At 38.8% G+C, this 18,002-nt stretch overlaps 1 protein-coding gene across 1 annotated transcript in view; it reads left to right on the top strand.

The window, feature by feature from the left end:
* FAF1 (Fas associated factor 1) overlaps positions 1 to 13,316 on the top strand; it is a 147,966-nt gene extending 134,650 nt beyond the window's left edge. Inside the window, exon 19 of the mRNA XM_036387834.2 lies at positions 10,742 to 13,316. Within this exon, the coding sequence (XP_036243727.1) occupies positions 10,742 to 10,825 (84 nt within the window). The 3' untranslated portion in view covers positions 10,826 to 13,316. The remainder of the gene's footprint in view (positions 1 to 10,741) is intronic.
* Positions 13,317 to 18,002: the final 4,686 nt, after the last annotated feature.

The following is an 18,002-nucleotide window of genomic DNA, read 5'->3' as shown; positions in this document are numbered from 1 at the left end:
TGGCTTGGAAGAAGTACAGTCAGAGTATATATTCATTGCCTTGGGCTTTGTGGTCTGTAGACACTTAAAAATACACTGTAAGTTATCAAGACCCTTCTGCTGTATGGTATGTCACCCACATGAGTGGGAATCTGTGCTACATGGACAGAGCACTCGGGATGCTTGTGCTCCAGAAAACAGGAGCATTTAAAATGTCTGTATTTGAACTATACATAACATTGTTGAAAAAATATGTTTGACAGTATCAGAATTACTTTGCTGGAGTTCTGCTGCAATAAGATAGAAACATGTCTTCTAAAGTTAGTTTGTGGGGTTTTTTCTCTCCTAATCTGCTTTACAATAACATACACACACCCAAAAGTGTTTCTGTCTTATCAAAACAAGGGGATTATCTTCAACCAAATCAACATTTTCTTGTGATAAACTTGTCAGAGCATTTTTACCTGCTATTCAAAGCCATCACTTCTGATACAGAGTTGTTGAAGTACTTTTACATCTTTCATAAATAAAAATTCATTAGTTCTTAGTCCTCTGTTCCAGTTGCTTACACAGATATCCTTAGCTAACTTAAGTTGGTATCATAACCCTACTGTAAATACAAACTTATACACATGAGTAAATACCCAGATTAACCTTTTCCAGACACTACTTGTAGATTTTAAAGCAGCAGTGACATTCCAAAGCAGTTAAGCACATGCAGTGACTTGTTATTGGGTCTTTGTCACTGGCTGTGTTGTTCTTTCTACCCGTGCTGAAATTAGATATTAACCAGCTCCTCTCTCAGTGCCTCAGCACCACATCTTGTACCACCAGTAGTGTCACAAATGTGAGCTTGGGGCAGCTGGGAGCTCGTGCCTCAGACTCTGGAAATGCTGGCAAGCACATCTTTGGGAGTGAAAAGCTGTATTGTATTTCTTGGCAAAGAAATTTCAATGCAAAGAATGTATTTCTTGTATTCTTAAATACACCTGCAAAGGCTTCGTGGGAACAAGCGTGTGTGCTGTTAAATGTGTGTGCTGATTTCAGAGTTACAGTTCCAGAAATCACATCTAACTATAACAAAAAGAGCTTGCTTTATGTATATTCGTGTGCTCAGTCAACCTTCTACTTCAGTATTTAGGTCCCTTTCTCTTAAAAGCCTTCCCAAACTCTGACTTTGGTTCAGTATTTAGGTCCCTTTCTGTTAACAGCCTTCCCAAATTCTGACTTATTGCAGCAAAACTCCAGCAAAGTAATTCTGACACTTTCAAACATATTTTTTTCAAAAATGTTATGTACAGTTTAAATCCAAACTCTGACTTTGGTAGTCGTCTTGACCTCCCAGCTGCAGGATCCTCCTTCTCCCAGTGCCTTGGAGACCTCCAGATACTCAGTTCCTCCCTTACTTCAGTGATGGTGATGTGCACAAGCCTTCCTAAAACTGTTAACATCTTACAGGGTGGGCATTTTATCCCACTAGGCAAGAAGCTGAAGTGGACCATAGCTGAAACTATAAGAGGAATGTGCAAAAAATTACCCAAACTGGGCTTCAGCCACCCTTCTAGGGTTAATATGTTTGTGAATGTTCTGTGGTGTCTCTCAGAAAGGGAGGGCCAGACATGATTCCTCCTTCTAAATGCTATATTTGAAAGACTGAATTTATTAATTTCTCACAAAAAACCAAAATTTCAAGCTATAATTTCTGCTGCTGATTTCTCCTTGAGGTGGAGCATTAGTTATGTATTTGAGAGTATGCCTTCTGCAGACATGGTATTAGAGACTTAAGCTCTTTATTTACTGTATCTGGAAGCCTTGGTAAGCCAAGACTTGTACAGTATTTCACATTTTATATTGCTGAGCCACAGCTTAGGATCAGGTGGCAGTTAAGTCACTTAAGGTTATTTAAATGCATCTAAAATGTTGCTTAATAATTCAGAACCAGTTTGCTCTGTTTAGAGTATTAAGATTTTTTAAATCCTTTTAATTAACCAATTTCAACAGCAGTTTAAATAAACAGAAACAAAAAATCTCCCTTGAAAGTGCATAAGATAAATTTAACTCAAATTGCATGTCAATTTAAATCAGATATGATCAGGATTTCAGTAAATTTAGGGCCAGGCAATTCACAGTTTTGGGAGTATTTGGGAATAGAATAATGGTAAGATATTCCTCCAAACCTAAATGTGATTTTTCATTCCTGTGCTTTGGCAAGATTAATCCTCTTTGATGCTCACAGTGGTGAAAATAATGCCACAGGATAGTAAGTTTAGCTGCAGTACTTGCTGTGGAGTCCTCTGAGCAGGGAATTGCCCTTTGATGTTCTCAAAAAGGTGATGTTGGAGCATGGTCCTTATATTGTTATGCCAGGCAGTTTGACAATTTTGTGTATGAGTTCTGGCAGCTGTTCTTTGTAAGGATTGTTCTGAATTTCACCCTGTGCAAACCACTGCCTTCAGATAACTTACTTTTAAACTCATTAGGGAGAGTTTAAACTTTCTAAATAGTTCATGAAAGAGTTTAATGTCCAGGACCATCTTTGACTTTTAACATTCCTCCACCTAGTCATGATCTTGATGGAAAAATGGAAATGTTATTGTGATAAAGGATTTGTGCAGTGTCACAGCTACACTCTATAGTATTTTTAGTAATTTCATGTAAATCAGGAAAACAACTTGAATATCTGTTTTATAGCAGAGGAGCATTTCAGATGAATGAAACATTTTTTCTGATAGGTTCAAAGAATTTTGAAAATTACATGTGATACCTGTAATTTTTCCAGTCATTTCAGTTACTGCTATTTATCTTTCCTACTACACCAAGTAGTAGTCATCTCTTTTAATTCACATAATTTAAATTTTTCTGGTCAGTGATGTCATGTGCTTACTCTGATCTAGTTTACCCAAGGCCACAGCCACCTACAAAGGTAGATGTCCTTCTTCCTATCATTCACAGCTTTCCTTAAGTCAATACTACCTGCCCTTGTCTTTCCTCTCCTTTAAAGATCTGTTGTTATTTTATTTATCCAAGCAGTTAGGTTTGGTTTAGTTAAGACACTGAGAAGTTGCCTAAGCAAATTGGCCATTCCAGACTGGCATATTCCCATGCCTCTTTTGCAGCCTGGTTTCTGACTGTTCTTCCTGATGACTTGTAACAGTGGAGGGATTGAAAGATTAACTTCGAGTGTGAGAGGAAAGGACACTGAAGCATTTGTAGCTCCCAGATTTTCCTGCTTTTAACAAGTTTGTTGCTCACAAAGAACAGTATCACAGTCTTTTGGTCAGCACCTATAAAAGGGAGTAGGTAACATTCTTGCTTTGGTGAAGTCAGTGGTAGCACCTGAGAGAATGTTAAGTATATTTTGCTTCTTGAAACATGATGTTTACTTTTGTGGAAATATAATTTCCATATAGGTAGTAAAAAATTCTGTAAATATTGCAGAAAGATTTTTCACAATGTTTTCTTCCAAGAAAGACAGACTTGATGTGGTTTTTTTTAGACCCAGTGTCTTTACATAAATAAGTGATCCAAAGTGAAGGATTCAAGCCCTTCTTGTATCAAATCGCTGAAAGGAGATCTCATCTCACAGATGTAAGAAAAGAAGTAGAATTGCATTCTGTAGATCAATATAGTTTCTGATCTCTCACAGCAGCTCTGTTTGAGTACAGGGACTGTTTAACCAGTTTCAGGAAATAGGTGTGCATTTCAGATGAGCCCTTTTACTCAGGGCTCACTGGAGTCAGCCAGTGCTGAATGCTCACGCAGAGCGCGAGCTCTCCGTGAATCATCCTCATTAGTTAGCCCAGTGACTAATGCCAACCATGGCATTCATGTATTCCACCCAAGAGCCCTTCAGTGCACATCCCTCACACCCAAAGTGCTCTTTTATTCAGCACTGCCCCATTTTACAAAACATTTATAGCAGGGGAGCCACGTTATTGTTCCCAGGACGATGCCTTAGTTAAGCTGTAGAGCTTTGCTCTTGCATATAACCTTATCCAGAATAAACTGGGGCTAGAATATTTTGTACTTTTTCTCCAGAATTCATGTTGATATCAATTTTGTGGACTTTTTTTGACCCATGTAGAAAGAAAATGAAATTATAAAATACCAATAGAGAGCCTTTGTACTGGTATGATACTAAGACTGCTGTGTCTGGTTACCAGAAAATTTAATGATCTCCTGCTGTTTTGGTAATTGCATAAGTAATGCATCAGACTAAATCACCAAAGCAGTCCTAGGCCCTCTCTTTATTCCATTTGCCTGTCTACCAATCACAATGTTATACTGTAGATATCATTGTGATATCTGAACATCTTAATCCTTTGAACTGGTGATAAAAATCCTTTTTGGATTGTTCTTTCATGCAATTATAATTAAGTGCACATGAATCCAATCCTGGGCCGTTCTTCTGTGAGTGGCTGCTGTGTTCCCATCCATTCCCCTCTGGGATGTATGCAAAGCAAAGTTCTTACAGTTCATTTGGAGCACTAAATGTATTTATATGTTTTCCAACTTCCAGAGGATGTGACTGTTTGCTTCCTTTCAGCTCTTCATCGATCTCCAGAGTGAAAGCTGTAGTATTTCTGGGGATGTCATCTCTTTTCTGTGTAGCTAGTACATTTTAAAAGAATTAAATACATGAATAATTGTTAGTTCACTATAAGCACACAGGCAGCAGTGCCCATAAGTAGTGGACTGTTTTGCTCCCTGGCACAGCAGAAAGGTATACAAATGCTCTCATCTGTAAATGCCAGTACTTGAACTTTCTCTGCTCAACAAGGAAAATGACGGTAAACAGCATGAGGGAGAAGGTGGTGGAGCTCCTCTTCCTGCAGGAATAGACAAGGTCCAGGGTTTTCTATCACCTTCTCTTTTTCTGAGAAACTACACAGAGAATTCCTGAAGAAATTAAAGATTTCAAACCAGAAAGAAGGAAGGAAAGAAAGCAGAAAATCTGAGGAGAGCTTTACAACACCTTGCTCTTCCTCAAAGCCTGAAGTCCTCCAGCCTTGGAGTTGTGGCCACTGTGGGAGCATTAATGTCAGGTCAGGACCTGCATGTGACTCCTCTGACTGACTCCAGCTCCATCTTCTAGCTCTCAAGGCAGCTTGTGTAATACTTCAGCACCATTAGCACCACAACAATAAAAGTCACATTATTCAGAGAGGCTTTTCTTAATCGAAATACTTTTGTGTTTGCACTTCTGCCAAAATGAAAGAGCAGCTCGGTTGTTGTTGAAAATGAGCTCTTTGAAAGGCCAGAGGGGGATGCAGCCTTTTTATAGTGATTTTTTAAAGTGAGATTAGTTCTTGGAAAGAAATGTAAAACAAATGTTCAGTGATGTTGGTAACTGGATATATTTTGGTCATATTTTGGGCAAGTACTGATCACTAAACAAAATTTCTTGTCCTTGGCTGAAAAAAGGCACAGAACTGCCTCAGAGCTACCCAGGTGTATACAGCCCTTCCCAAGGCCTCTTGTTGGAAAGTAGATAAACTACAGTTACGTATTTTTTTCATTACTCACTGTTAAAAAGCTATAGGATTAAGGTAAAAATCTGGTATTTTTAAAAACATCATTAATATTTGGGCTTTATTCAGTTTTGACAAAAAAAGAGATTCATTTTTGTAGGGTTGCTTAAAAACCCTTTGTTTTTAAGCTTTTACTTTTTATGGGTTTTTTTTGTTGTTTTGTTTTGTAAATATGAAGTATTTATTCCAGCTGAAAAATCAGATTTTCATTTGGAACTTTTAAAAAGCACCAGATAGTCCAGGTGCCACTATACAAATACAGAAACAGTGAGTTTGGGCTTATCCTTGTTGTTTGCACCACCCTGTCATTACGTTTAGTGTTTTAGAAAACAGGGGAGAACACAGTTGCTGTCTTAATTTACTGTCAAGTGAGTCAAGTAGTGCAAGAGAGGCTAATCAGCCTTCACTGATTAAAATCTATGCAGCTTTTTTTTTTAATACAAATTATGTTAAGGCAATGAAAACTTAGACTCTGTGTCAAGGCTGCATCTCGGAGCACTGCACAGCTTTCCAAGGGAAAAAGGGGAACCATGCTCCAAGTAGAGGATACAGCATCCCAATTTTCTGATTTATCAACAGCTTCTGCTTTGCTTAGTAAATGTGTTTTTTAATATGCTTAATGTAAAATATGTTTTGGGAAAACCTCTTGAGAAAAATGAGTCAGTGTGATGTATTGGATTAAAGCTTTGTATTTATATCGAGGCTACAAGTCTTTTACATGACATATTTTTCCTTGTTTGTGACGGCTTTCTTCAATTCAGATGTAAATTATCTCCAAGTTTATTCAACTAAGCCCAATCTAATTGCATATATTTCTATAAAGTAACTCTAGTTTTGTTTGTTGCTCAAGTTGAGCGTATTATCTGTGTAACCCAGACATATTTCAATAGGTAGAAAGGATTCGCTGTATTTGTTTGTGTGTCACTCTGAAAATATAGTTTTTTAAACAGATCTGGTACTTTACCAGGTGTGCCTTTAAGTAATTTCTATTGCATTTATACTTTAGGAGGATTAGAAAAGAGAGTAAAAGAACTCTTTGTCCGTTAGATTCATTAAATGTATTCATGCGTGTGTAAGTGGTATAGAGGCTGTGCTGCTCGGGAATCAGATCCTTGTCCTAGGGTGGAGAGAAAGGTGAAGGGTGTGATATTTACTGCTTGTGTAAGTGTCATAATAATTGTGTATTTGATTCTTTATTTTTAAATTACCTTCCTGGGCATTAAGCCATTTTTTTTTGTGTTTATCTTTTCCCCGCAGAGTTAGGGAGGGTAAGGAACCACACCTTGTAAGTGGTAAAAGTACAGCTGCTCAGGATGTGAGTGTGTAATAGAACAGATAGGTCAGCAAAGGTGAAGACAGAAATAACTCACATGTTATTCTAGAAGGAAAAAGACTTTGCTATAAAAATATATTAAAATGCTGTTTAAGCTAGCATTAATTTTCATTTTTGGTTTATCTAAAAACCCAATTAACTTACTCAGAATGAAGTGTAAGCAGCTACTACAGTCTTATAGGAGTATAAGAGTTAACATCACTGCCTTGTGCCTTGCAGAGTCATAAATAATTTGAACTTCTGAGTGGTACAGAAGTACTTCAACTAGCTAGTGCTTAGTTGGAATAATCACCATAGAATTCACTTAAACAAATACTTAGATGATAACCTCCCTGGCACCAAACCAACACTGGTTGTGTAACAAGGCTCTTTAAAAGATGAAGCCATAGCTCCAGTGCACCAAAACCTAAGGTCCCATAAAACTGAATCCATAGTTGGAATAAAAGTTTTGTTTATCAGCTTGAACCTATTTCAGTGAAAGCAGCTCAATGGCAAGATCTAATGTGGCAGAAATGAAGTCCTGTAGCACCTCTGGTCACGTTGCTGGAGGGAATATTCCCCGAAGGGAGGGGAGTGTTCAGGTTTGCACAGAAAGCCATTTGCCTGAAGATAAAATCTCCTGGGGCACTCTCTGTGTTCAGGGCTTTGGGACAGCCCTGAATGCACCTGCATGGAATTGTACAGGGTTCTGTGAGCTTGAATGTCAGTAATTTTGCTGTCACTTGTGTTACACTCTCTGCTTCTGGACACTGAGTCCCTCCTCTGCCACCCTCCTCACCAGATAAGTTTGGAACGCTTTACAGTCTCTTTTCAAGGGGTTTTAGTTCGTGTTCCATTATAATATAAAGTATTAGGCATTAGCAAACCCACAAAAGATTTGAAAAGTACTTTCAGCTGGTTTCACAGTGTGATGCATGAGGTGACTCCTGGAGTGTGTGGTTGTGACTGGTAGAAAGTCAGTTATTGTAGGACTTGAAGATACAGATTAAAATGTACCTTTAGCATTTGTTAAGGCCTTTAATGCTGAAGGTGAATTTTGAACCTTAATCAAGGAAGTATTCATTCTGCCACAAAGGTGGAATAGATGAAATCAGATTCAATATCTAAGCATACTTAGATACTTACTTCCTGTGTAATTGCTAACAGTATAGAATAAATCTTCAACTACTAAAGGTGTAGGGCTTTGGGACAGTGTAACTTATATCATGTGCAGGGGCTGTTTTGGAAAGAGCATCATGCAATAGCATCAGAGCCAAAGGGTGTCAGCTCTGTGGGCTCCAGAATTTATACTAATGGTAATGAAACAAGGCACAAAGATACACATCTAAAGGCATTCGATACTTTTCATTTTTAAATGATGCACATAAATGTAAGTGAATGAGATTCAGTTAGAACACTACACTGAACACACCTTTGCAGGCTACAGCTCTTTCCTTTGATCTCTGTTATAGATCATTCTTTGGTTTCTAATTCTGATTTAAAATACTCTAATTTAGAATGCATCTTAGGATCTTATACTTGATATATTTACAAGAGATACCATTTATTTTGCTAGGAGGTGTGTTCACTAATAAGGCTTCTACTCTTCATAGTAAACAACATATTTACAAGCCACAAATAACAAAGTAGAAGCTGCAGAAGGGTTGTGGTGTGATAATTAAGTACAATGGCGACCCATATGAACAGAAAATGCCAAGGAGCTAAAACAAAGCAACAACAGCTTTGTTTGTTGACAGATGTAGGAGCCATATTGTTAGTTAATTGGGTAATGGTGTAAACATTTGCAAACTCTGCTGTCCCTCAGTGAATTAAGCAGCACACTGAAATTATGGTGAAAAAGCTGCACAGTCCTTGTGCTGCAGGTACTCCAGAAGGCTCCCAGGACCCTTCTCACTGAAAAGGAACATCCTGTGTTGTTGTTATTTAAGACACTTGAAGTTTGCAAACCTTAGCTTAGGACTTCTATCTTGAATTATGCTCAAGTGAATAACACATTTCCATATGGTCACAGCCTGGAAGGTTGTGTTCAGTGCCCAGGCACACTCCTGAGATTTTTTTTCCAAGTGCAAAAGAGACGTGTTATGACTTTCCTGCCTTTTCTTGCAAAACAAAAAAAAAAAAAAGAAAAACCCCAACAAAATGGTTGCAGGATTTGAAAACAGAGATGCCTGAATTAATATGGGCTTGTACTGAAAAGAAGGAAAATTGCTTCTCTCAGGTGCCCAATGCCTCAGAAGCTGTGAATTGCACAGACCCCTCTTTACCTCGCTCCCTGCTCAGTAACAGACTGTAGCAGAATACCAAAACATTAAAAAATGCTACAAGATAGTTAATTAGCATACTTCTGTAATCACAAACTTAAATGCACTACTTTGGCTGTTTTTTACATAACAGGTTTGCTTTCGTAGATAATAACCTTTCAATAATTCAAGCAGCATCTGTGCAGGAATGCATAATTGGACTGTAGATAATAGGAATCTAAAATTGACTCTGGTTTTTGTAAATTATTTTTCTCTTCAGACATTTAGCAGTAGCTCACCACAGTACATGAAGTTTAAGAAAATACGTTCCTGCTTTAGGAAGAAAAATAATACGTCTCTTTGGGTTTTGGTGTTGGTTTGGTTTGGTTTTTAATTATTTCATTTAAAAAAATCTGCTGCAGTCAGATGAACTTACACTGATTTTGATGGTCTTAGGAAATGATAAGCCTTGAATGTTTGTTTAAATTGTAATTTTTCCCTAATTATTCAATAAGACAATAGAAATGCAAATATATTTCAAGTTTGCCTGATTTAGTTGGGGGGAGAGAATAAGAAGTTACCTATTTGTTAATAGCTAAACAAATAACAAATGTTACCTATTTGTTAATAGGTAAAAGGAATAGTAAATTAGGCTTTTAAGAAAATTACACAAACATTTCTTAGTAATTCATAGCATTTCATGTGCTGGACTCTTAATGTTTTCTCAAAACATTTTTAGAAAGCAGTGACATGTTTTGATCATAGGTGAAACAAATTTAACTTTGGAAAAAATGCTTATTGGCATGGAATCTGCATTTATACCTATGGCATAAGACTAATAATCTATTGTTCACAAGCAGACTTCTGATAACTGTGTGCTCACACAGCAAAATAAACCAAAACAGAATTACCAGGGAAAAGAAGTTTAAAAATAGAAGGGAAATATTTCAGAAAATGGTTCATCTTTCTACATGAAGCTTTGCAGTATTCTGAAGGATGTCACAGAATTGGCTTGTAAACTTGAATGTCAGGACACTGGGACACTTGTTGTCATTAATTTGTCTATATAAGGGAATATATTGTGTAATAACCACACAATTAAACAGTTTTATCTCAGCCTGGGATGACTGAGGTGTCTGGAAAACATTGAAGTGAGTGAAGGCTGGGTGTTCCACCCTGTGACTTGGAGCAAGAAAGAGAGAAGGAAAATAAGGTTTCCCTTTTCAATGGAGAGATCCTGTCGGGTTGGCTGTGCTGCTTGCACCATCAGTTTGACTGAAATTTTGAGATGATTATCTAGGAGTGCAGTTTTGTTTTTCATCTTAACTCTTGTGTTCTAGTAAACTTTCCAAAACTTCTTAACTTTGACAGAAATAGATTAGTGCATAAGTTTATGGTAGAGAGCCAGACCTTCTTGGAATTAATGTCAGGGATTCTGGTTTTCTATTATTCTGTTCATTCTTATTACAAAAGAATACTTGTAACAACAACAGAAAACACAATATATATTTCTTAATCTGCATCCTGGAAAATAATACTCACTGCTTCAGTTGTCATTGATGGAGGGACTCAAAAATCTTCCCAGTAAAAGTCTGCACTGTGAAGATAAACAATCCAAAAGTCTACTTACACATATCTTTGTGTTCATGTATTTACAGGTGACCCAGCTGGATCCAAATAAATCATTACTGGAGGTAAAACTGTATCCTCAAGAAACCCTTTTCCTAGAGGCAAAAGAATAGCTCAAACAAGATTGTAGGACTAATCATCCTTTGATAAGCTGGAGGCACAGCATCGAGAGGAAGACTTCTCTGAGCACCACCTTGTACTGACATCCAGCTCAATCCCATGTCACAAGTTTGCCTCTTGCAAGAATCCTGAGAAATTGAAAAAAACAAACATAGCTACTTAAAGTTTCACATACATGAGTATATGTTTCCAACCTCATTTAAATGAGCAGAGGATAAAGTTCTGCTATGAACACTGAACATTATGATTCTGTTGCTCACTTATCATCCAGCTTTTGTTATAATTAATGCACTGTTAAAATGTGAGTGATTGTTAAGTAGAATTTTTACTCCTCAAATGCCCCTTTTTCACCAAGAAATCTTGGACATTTCTGCCTGTACTTTTGACACTAGAATGCTGTATATTTGATATCTCACTGAGCCAGTGCTCTCATATATATGCATTTTATTTCTGTGTTTGAATTTCTACTTTGTCAACTAATTTAAAAAGGCAGAAAAGAAAATTAATGGGACATTCTCAGCCATGGAAATTTAACAGTATTATAGTAGAAAGCATATAATTTTTGTTAGTACTTTCTGACTTCTTTGATAAGATGTAAGGTTTTGTTTGGAGAATATAGTTTGACATATATGCGAGATATTTATTTACTGGTTCTGCTTTGGGTCTCAGTTCCAATTCAGTTTAGGAAGTATTTTCCATTACATTGCAGTGTGAAACTGCTTATTGCATGATGTGAATATTTAAATAACATTAGACATGGCCAGTACCAGAAACCTGGTATCTTGCCAACACTTCAGGAATCAGCTGATATTGAATATCAGCTGTTAAAAACCTTTCAAATACCAGATACAAAAGTTCTTTATTTCTCCTTGTGAAAGAAAGGGCAGTTCCCATTCTAGCAGTTTTTCTTCATTCTGGCACTTGCTTGTCTCCTATTACTCTGCTGGTTTAAAGCACCTTGTTTGGTTCATCAAACAATGGGTATTTTAAGGGGTGGTGTAATAAGAAATCTGCCTTATTGTTGCACACTTTGGACATATTAACAATACATTATTGATCCCATCTCAAATTAAAGAAATCGTAGTTCTCTTGTCTGAAATGTATGCACCAGCTACCTGCTACCTGACATGGAAAAATCTGGTACTCTAAATTTCTCAACCATAGAATGAGCATACTGAGGCTAAGACCATAACGTGCAGTTGATGCCAAACCTGCATCAAAACTGGTTTGTTTAGGAGTTTTTCTTCTCTTTTTTTTTCTTCTTTTTATTTTTTCCCTTCCTTTTTCTTCTCCTTTTTTTTTTTTTTGTTTTTGTTTTATGTCGGAGCTTGCAGGACAGTGCACAATAGGACTACAGGATCATCATCTGCTAAACTATTTTTTTTTTTCATTTAAAGCCTGGCACATTGTTTTCCATCTATGTTTATATGTAATTCACAGTGTTTATTTTAGCTGAATGAGTTCTGATTTGAAAATTTTATACTAAGCTAAAACCAGTTGCACACATCTTTTAGACTTTCTTTTTCTCTTTGGAAGGATGGTGATATAAAATTAAATGTATGCCTATTATTAAGATGCTAGTGATGCTGATATATTGTTACCTTTACCAAAAATGCGAATTTCTGAGCGGGCAAAGCCTTATTCTACCTTTTATAATTCTGTAATTAGTGAGTGCTACACCAGACACTTTTAGAAGTGAAGTATCTATGACAAACAAAAGGTTTAGAAGTGTAAGCAAATCCTAATAATTTGCAGTTCACAAATAAAAGAATTCCTAGCCAATAGAATGATAAATGTATGTGTAATGGAAAGCTGAATGCAGACGCTTCATCCTGAACTTTCGTTTTCTTACCCAAAAAAAAGAAAATTCCACTGCGTTTATTAAATAAGAAATTAACATGGATTGCAAATTGGGGTGATGCTGTTTCTACAAACAATCACAGTAAACATACAGCAGGATTTTAAAGTGATGCATATCTTCTTTTATTTTTTTTTCTTCTAAGCTGGCTATTGAGGAAAGGAGTTGCTGAAATAGTGCTTCACGAAGCAAAGCGACCTTTCAGCTAACTTGTTTATATTAATCTGTTCTGTTTAACTTCTGTTTGATCTCATCAGGCTGTTTTCTCTCACTCAACTTGATTTCTGTATTTTGACTATATATTCTTTACTTTGATACTAGTTTTATAAAGTTATTAAATGTGGCTTGAATATTTGTTGAACTTGTTGAAGTCAGTGCTCCCAGGGTTGTTTGGCTTTTTTTTTTTCTTCTAAACTCCATTATTTTTTCCCTCATTTTGTTCATATTGCAAAATACACTGTCATTATCAAAATGTTCTAGTGATAATTAACTGGAAGTGTTCAAAGTGGTGGCATTACTTCCCTCTGATATAAAGATTTTGAGATCACTATACAGGGATCATTCTGCCACAACGTAAACAAGTGTATCGCTCTTTAAATAAAACGTTCATGATTTTGGTCCTTAAATACTTTGGGCCTGATTTCAAGAAGCAACCATGTCGAGTCACCTTTCTGAATCACACCATCAGCATAAACCAATCCCTGTGTAGAAATATTAATATTCTATGCCATCATTTTCTGCTCTCCTGGTATTCACTTCACACGCTCTGCTGGCATGGATAATCCTCTAGTCACTCGAATTTTGTAATTCAGTATTACCCTAGAACTGTAACACCATCGCTACAGAGCACATCCCTGATTCTGCCTTTTTATCTTCAGGTTCTTCACATTAGTGGATTACCATTAAGGTGATTAATGCATTAGTTTTAAGTCTTAGGGAATTACTGTTGCTGGAAGGAATCCCGTGCGATGCGTCGGCTTCCATGGCTTGTGGGGTGAAGGTGGGGCACGCTCTGGTTTTGGGAGAAACTTCCTGCCTGTTGACAGTGGTGTTTGAAATCATTATTAGAGACCATGCAGAACACAGTGTTTGCTCTGTGCTCTCTACATGTGCACCCTTCAGCTCAGTGGGAGTGCTGAGGATGTTTCTAATGGATCTGTGTTGGGGGGGTCTGTCTGTCCTTTTTAATGTAGCAGAAGAGGACATTGGCTTTCATAAACTGTACCTACTCAGTGACATTAGAAACTTAAAATAAATTTTCAATTGCAGCAATATTTCTACTAAACAGTTATATGATTTCACTCTTCCTTATGTAGGGAAAAATCAAGTCACAATATCCCAGAGTCACAGGACTGAAGTGTTTCATTATGCAGGCCTTGTGTCCAGGCTCCCTAAACAATGCATGAGAAGATTTCAGTGTCTTAGAACAGCTTCCACAGCAAGCACAAAGCACATCAGTGGCTGTCTCTACACAAGAAGAGTCACTACCAGGCAGAACCAGAACCTGCTTGGAGCACTCAGTGAGAAATGCTGAGGGTGAGATGTCTTGTGTGTGCCATTCCTCCCTGGGGCAAAGGCTTCCCTTCTTCTGCCCTGCTTCTGGGGGCTCTCAGCTCTCACCAAGATTTTCCACCATTTGACAAAGCAGAGGACACAATTTTATTTGGAAATAGTGATGATGGCCTCCCCTAGAGGAATTTTCACTGATCTTAATTCACACTTTGGTTTTTCTAATATTGTGAGGGCTGAGGAGAGACAAGTTCCTGTGCTGGACATTCCCTAGTCTGCTTCAACACCACCATAGCACAGCTCCTTCTAATGTGTGTGCTGCCCACTAGCAAAGCTGTTTGACTGCCAAAATACAGAATTCCTTTAAGGTCCTCGAGAAGGAGGGTGAAAATCAGTCTTTAGGCTGGCAGCTGTGTGTGCTTGCCTGGGGTGAGCCAACCCAGCCCTTGACAGTGGATGTTCATTGCAGCCATTGGTCTTTTTGAACAAAAGAGCTGAGAGTGGAAACTGGATGTTGATTCTGTACCTGAGTTTAGTTTTATTATTTTGTTTGTATAAAAGAGAAGCAACTGCAGTAGCCTTAATTTTTTTTTTTTTTTCTGGACAGGTCATGAAAGAAAGAGAAATTATTGTACACTGTACACAGCATGAGAGATTGTTCTCTACCTGAAACTATTTCCCCCACAGATGACAAAGGTGGAGAAATACCAAGTTTAGCACTAAATGTGTCAGGATCCAGGCAGTTTTATATTCAATTTAGTCTGATACAGATGCATACTTCTGCCAGCAGAGCCATCTCTGCCCCCACCTTGCACTGGAACCAGGTAAACTAATTAAAAAGTGACCATTTTTTTCCTGGAGCAGTTTTGAGGCTGATGCAGCTCACTGATGGGAGTCAGTGAAGATGAGAGGAAGAGGAAGGCAAGGCTGCTCCCCCTGACAGCACTGCTGATTTATGTAGGATGAAATTGATCAGGCTCTTTGAAATAATTTTTTTAATATCTTATTACTACCTTTGTATTTTACATCCTTTTGTTTGGGGGGCGGGGGGTTGATTATTATTTCAACAAATTTAATGCTATAAAGGTTTGGCTGTCTAAAATTTCCTTAAGTCTTGGCAAAGTCAGCATCCCAGAATTCAGGAAATGAGAAGGCAGATGAAAGGTCCCTTGAGTGTGTGCAGTGAAGGCAAGGCTCACTCCAGATCCAACTCTTGGGAGTCACTCCAGACCCTAAAAGCACCCTAAAAGTTTCAAAGGGTTTTAATGTCTCATTAGATAGCAGAGAATCCACTCCTTAGCCAGGGCTTTCCTCTGTGGATTCTTTTGTGTAATAAAGACTGAAGTCACACTGCAGCCTTAATATAATTCAATTCAAATGTCGCTCAACTGCTGGTTATAGGAGGAGGTTTCATTAGTTCCTGTGATTGCAGAACTGCTGGTTAACAGAATTGTTATTTTGTACTTAGTACCAGTGAGTTTCCTTCGCTGTTGCCCAGCTCCACGTTGTGACAGTGTTCCCCAGGATTCCACAGCTCATTGTTGTTCCCTTTCCATCCACTCAACTTGAATGGGTTTGTGTTATTTATTGGTAGCAACAGCTCACCACTGATCCCTTTCTCCAGGTACTGGTGTCTGAGTACCTTGAATGGCACAGGCTCCCACACAGGTTCTTGGGGACATGGCTGGAATCCTCTCACTGTGAAAATTTGTTGATTTCTGTTGCTTCCAGCCATCAAATCTCAGATAATGTTACTTTTCTTTCTTTTTTTTTTAACTCAAGAAAATATGTTTCCACTGTAGTAAACACTGCAACAAATGACTAGCTTAGTTGTTTCTATTTTTAATAAAAGGAGTCTTTTACACCATAAAAATATCTTCTGGCAGGTTTCCTATTCCACATATTTTTAATAATCCTTTACATTTTTGGTAGTTGTTCCTTGCAGTCTGACAGTTGTTTAATTCAGGATTTGTGTCTTCCAAAAGTTAAATTTCCATGGATTTTCTGATTTTCTTTTTAGTTTTGAGTCTGTCTTCCTATTACATCCTTGAATGTGCTGGTTCACATGACCCAACTGCTCTTGAGGGCATTCTGTAGTCTTTTAAAGTCAGATACATGTGTACTCTGAGGATCTAAGATAGTGTCTTCAAAAAGTTTTGGTTACAATCTTAGTCTTTTCCTGTGACTTTAATTTCTTTTTGTTATCTTCCTTTTTATGCAGTTTTCTTTGAAAAAGGTAGTGCTATTTGGGTGATTTTAAAGAATTATGATCGTTTTGTAAAGTAGTGAATATAGGTATGTTTTCATTCACCTAAAAATGTAGTTTCTATCATTTTATTTGCCTCTATGCTTTATTTAATCTACTGTCACAGTCCCTGTTAGCTTGAGTTCCTATCACTGATAAGTATTTTGTACCTTGTAATTATGGCATCCTACTCATGATCTTGCCTTTTCTAAATTTACAGGTAGACCTCATTTGTTGTCATTTGAAAACCCCCGTTCTGTTGCAGCCATTTTAGGAGCTTAAAAATTTTTCTAAGGTGTACTTTAGGAATATTTTTTCATTTTGTGTAAGCCTATTTGCCTGTTTATGTGTCCTAATTAATTAAGACTGATTGCGTAAGGGAAAGCATTTCCAAACTGGTGGCAATGGCGAAGGAAAATTTTCAGTGACAGCTATAAACTCGCTGATGCAGAAGAACAAAATAATTTATAATTTTGTGGATGTAATGAAGAAAAGAGGGGGAAGATAATTTTTAGAACCTGCGATTTAAAGAGAACACTCCGTTGCTGAAATACACTTCTTCAAGGTTTAGACGAAGGTGAGTCAGACGTTGTGCGGCTGTTGCAGCATCGTCTAACGTGGGAAAACCAAACCAAATAAAGAAACAAAAACACAAAAAAAATGATCCCCGCCTTGGTGCGGGTCCCCCGCGCCTTCGCACCTCGCTGCCCCGGCTCCCCGGGAGAGGCTGGGGCGGCGGAGCGGGATGGGGCGGAGGCACCTCCCGGGCTTGTCCCGGCACCGGCCGGACCGCAGCCGCCCCTCGGCCTCTCCCGGGCGGGACGGAGCCGTCGGGGCAGAATTCCCGGGGCACCGGAGCGCGGCGGCCGCCGGGCGCGGAGCCGCCCCGCGGGTGTCCCTTCCCTTCCTTCCTCCCTTCCCTCCGCGGCCGCGCTGGCTCCGCACCCGGCCCGGCTCTGCCCGCACCTCCACTGACAATTATTTAGAAATTATTTAGAAGATAATTAAAGCGAAGCCGAAAGAGGGGGAAGCGCTCGGTGCCGCGCCTTCATCCCACGGGCGGGGGCGGAGATGGGGCCGCTCAGCCCGGCGCTGGGCGAGGGGCGCCCAAGGAAAATTTGGGCATTCCCGGGGGAAAAAAACCCCAACAAGCCACGAACAAACAGCCAACCAACCAAACAAATGGAGCCACATGCTCGGGCATCGCCCCAGCGCTGCCCGCTCCCGCGGGGCTGAGGGCACCGGCCGGGGCTGGACGGTGCCGTGGGAGATTGCGGATGGTCCATGAATAACTTGAAAGAAGTCTGTGTTTGTGTAAGAGCCCCTTATAATATCGCGTGACAACTGGAAAAAGAATACAAGAATAATTTTTTGCCCCAAGTGCGTGTGGTTTTGGATGACGCTGTCGCCCTCCCCTCCGCAAACCCCCTCGATGTGTCTCTTTAACGATAGGAGACCGTGTTTATCTGTCGCGTTCCGTCAGGATTGTTCTGCTCCTGAGCTCCTGGGGCAATAAACATGGAAGGGGGGAATCCTCTGGCAAATCCGACCGGGGTTG

This window comes from Molothrus ater, chromosome 9, assembly GCF_012460135.2.
Source record: "Molothrus ater isolate BHLD 08-10-18 breed brown headed cowbird chromosome 9, BPBGC_Mater_1.1, whole genome shotgun sequence".
NCBI classification, from domain to species: Eukaryota; Metazoa; Chordata; class Aves; order Passeriformes; family Icteridae; genus Molothrus; species Molothrus ater.
The sequence above is the reverse complement of the archived record's forward strand: the minus strand, read 5'-3'. Positions and strand labels throughout refer to the sequence as shown.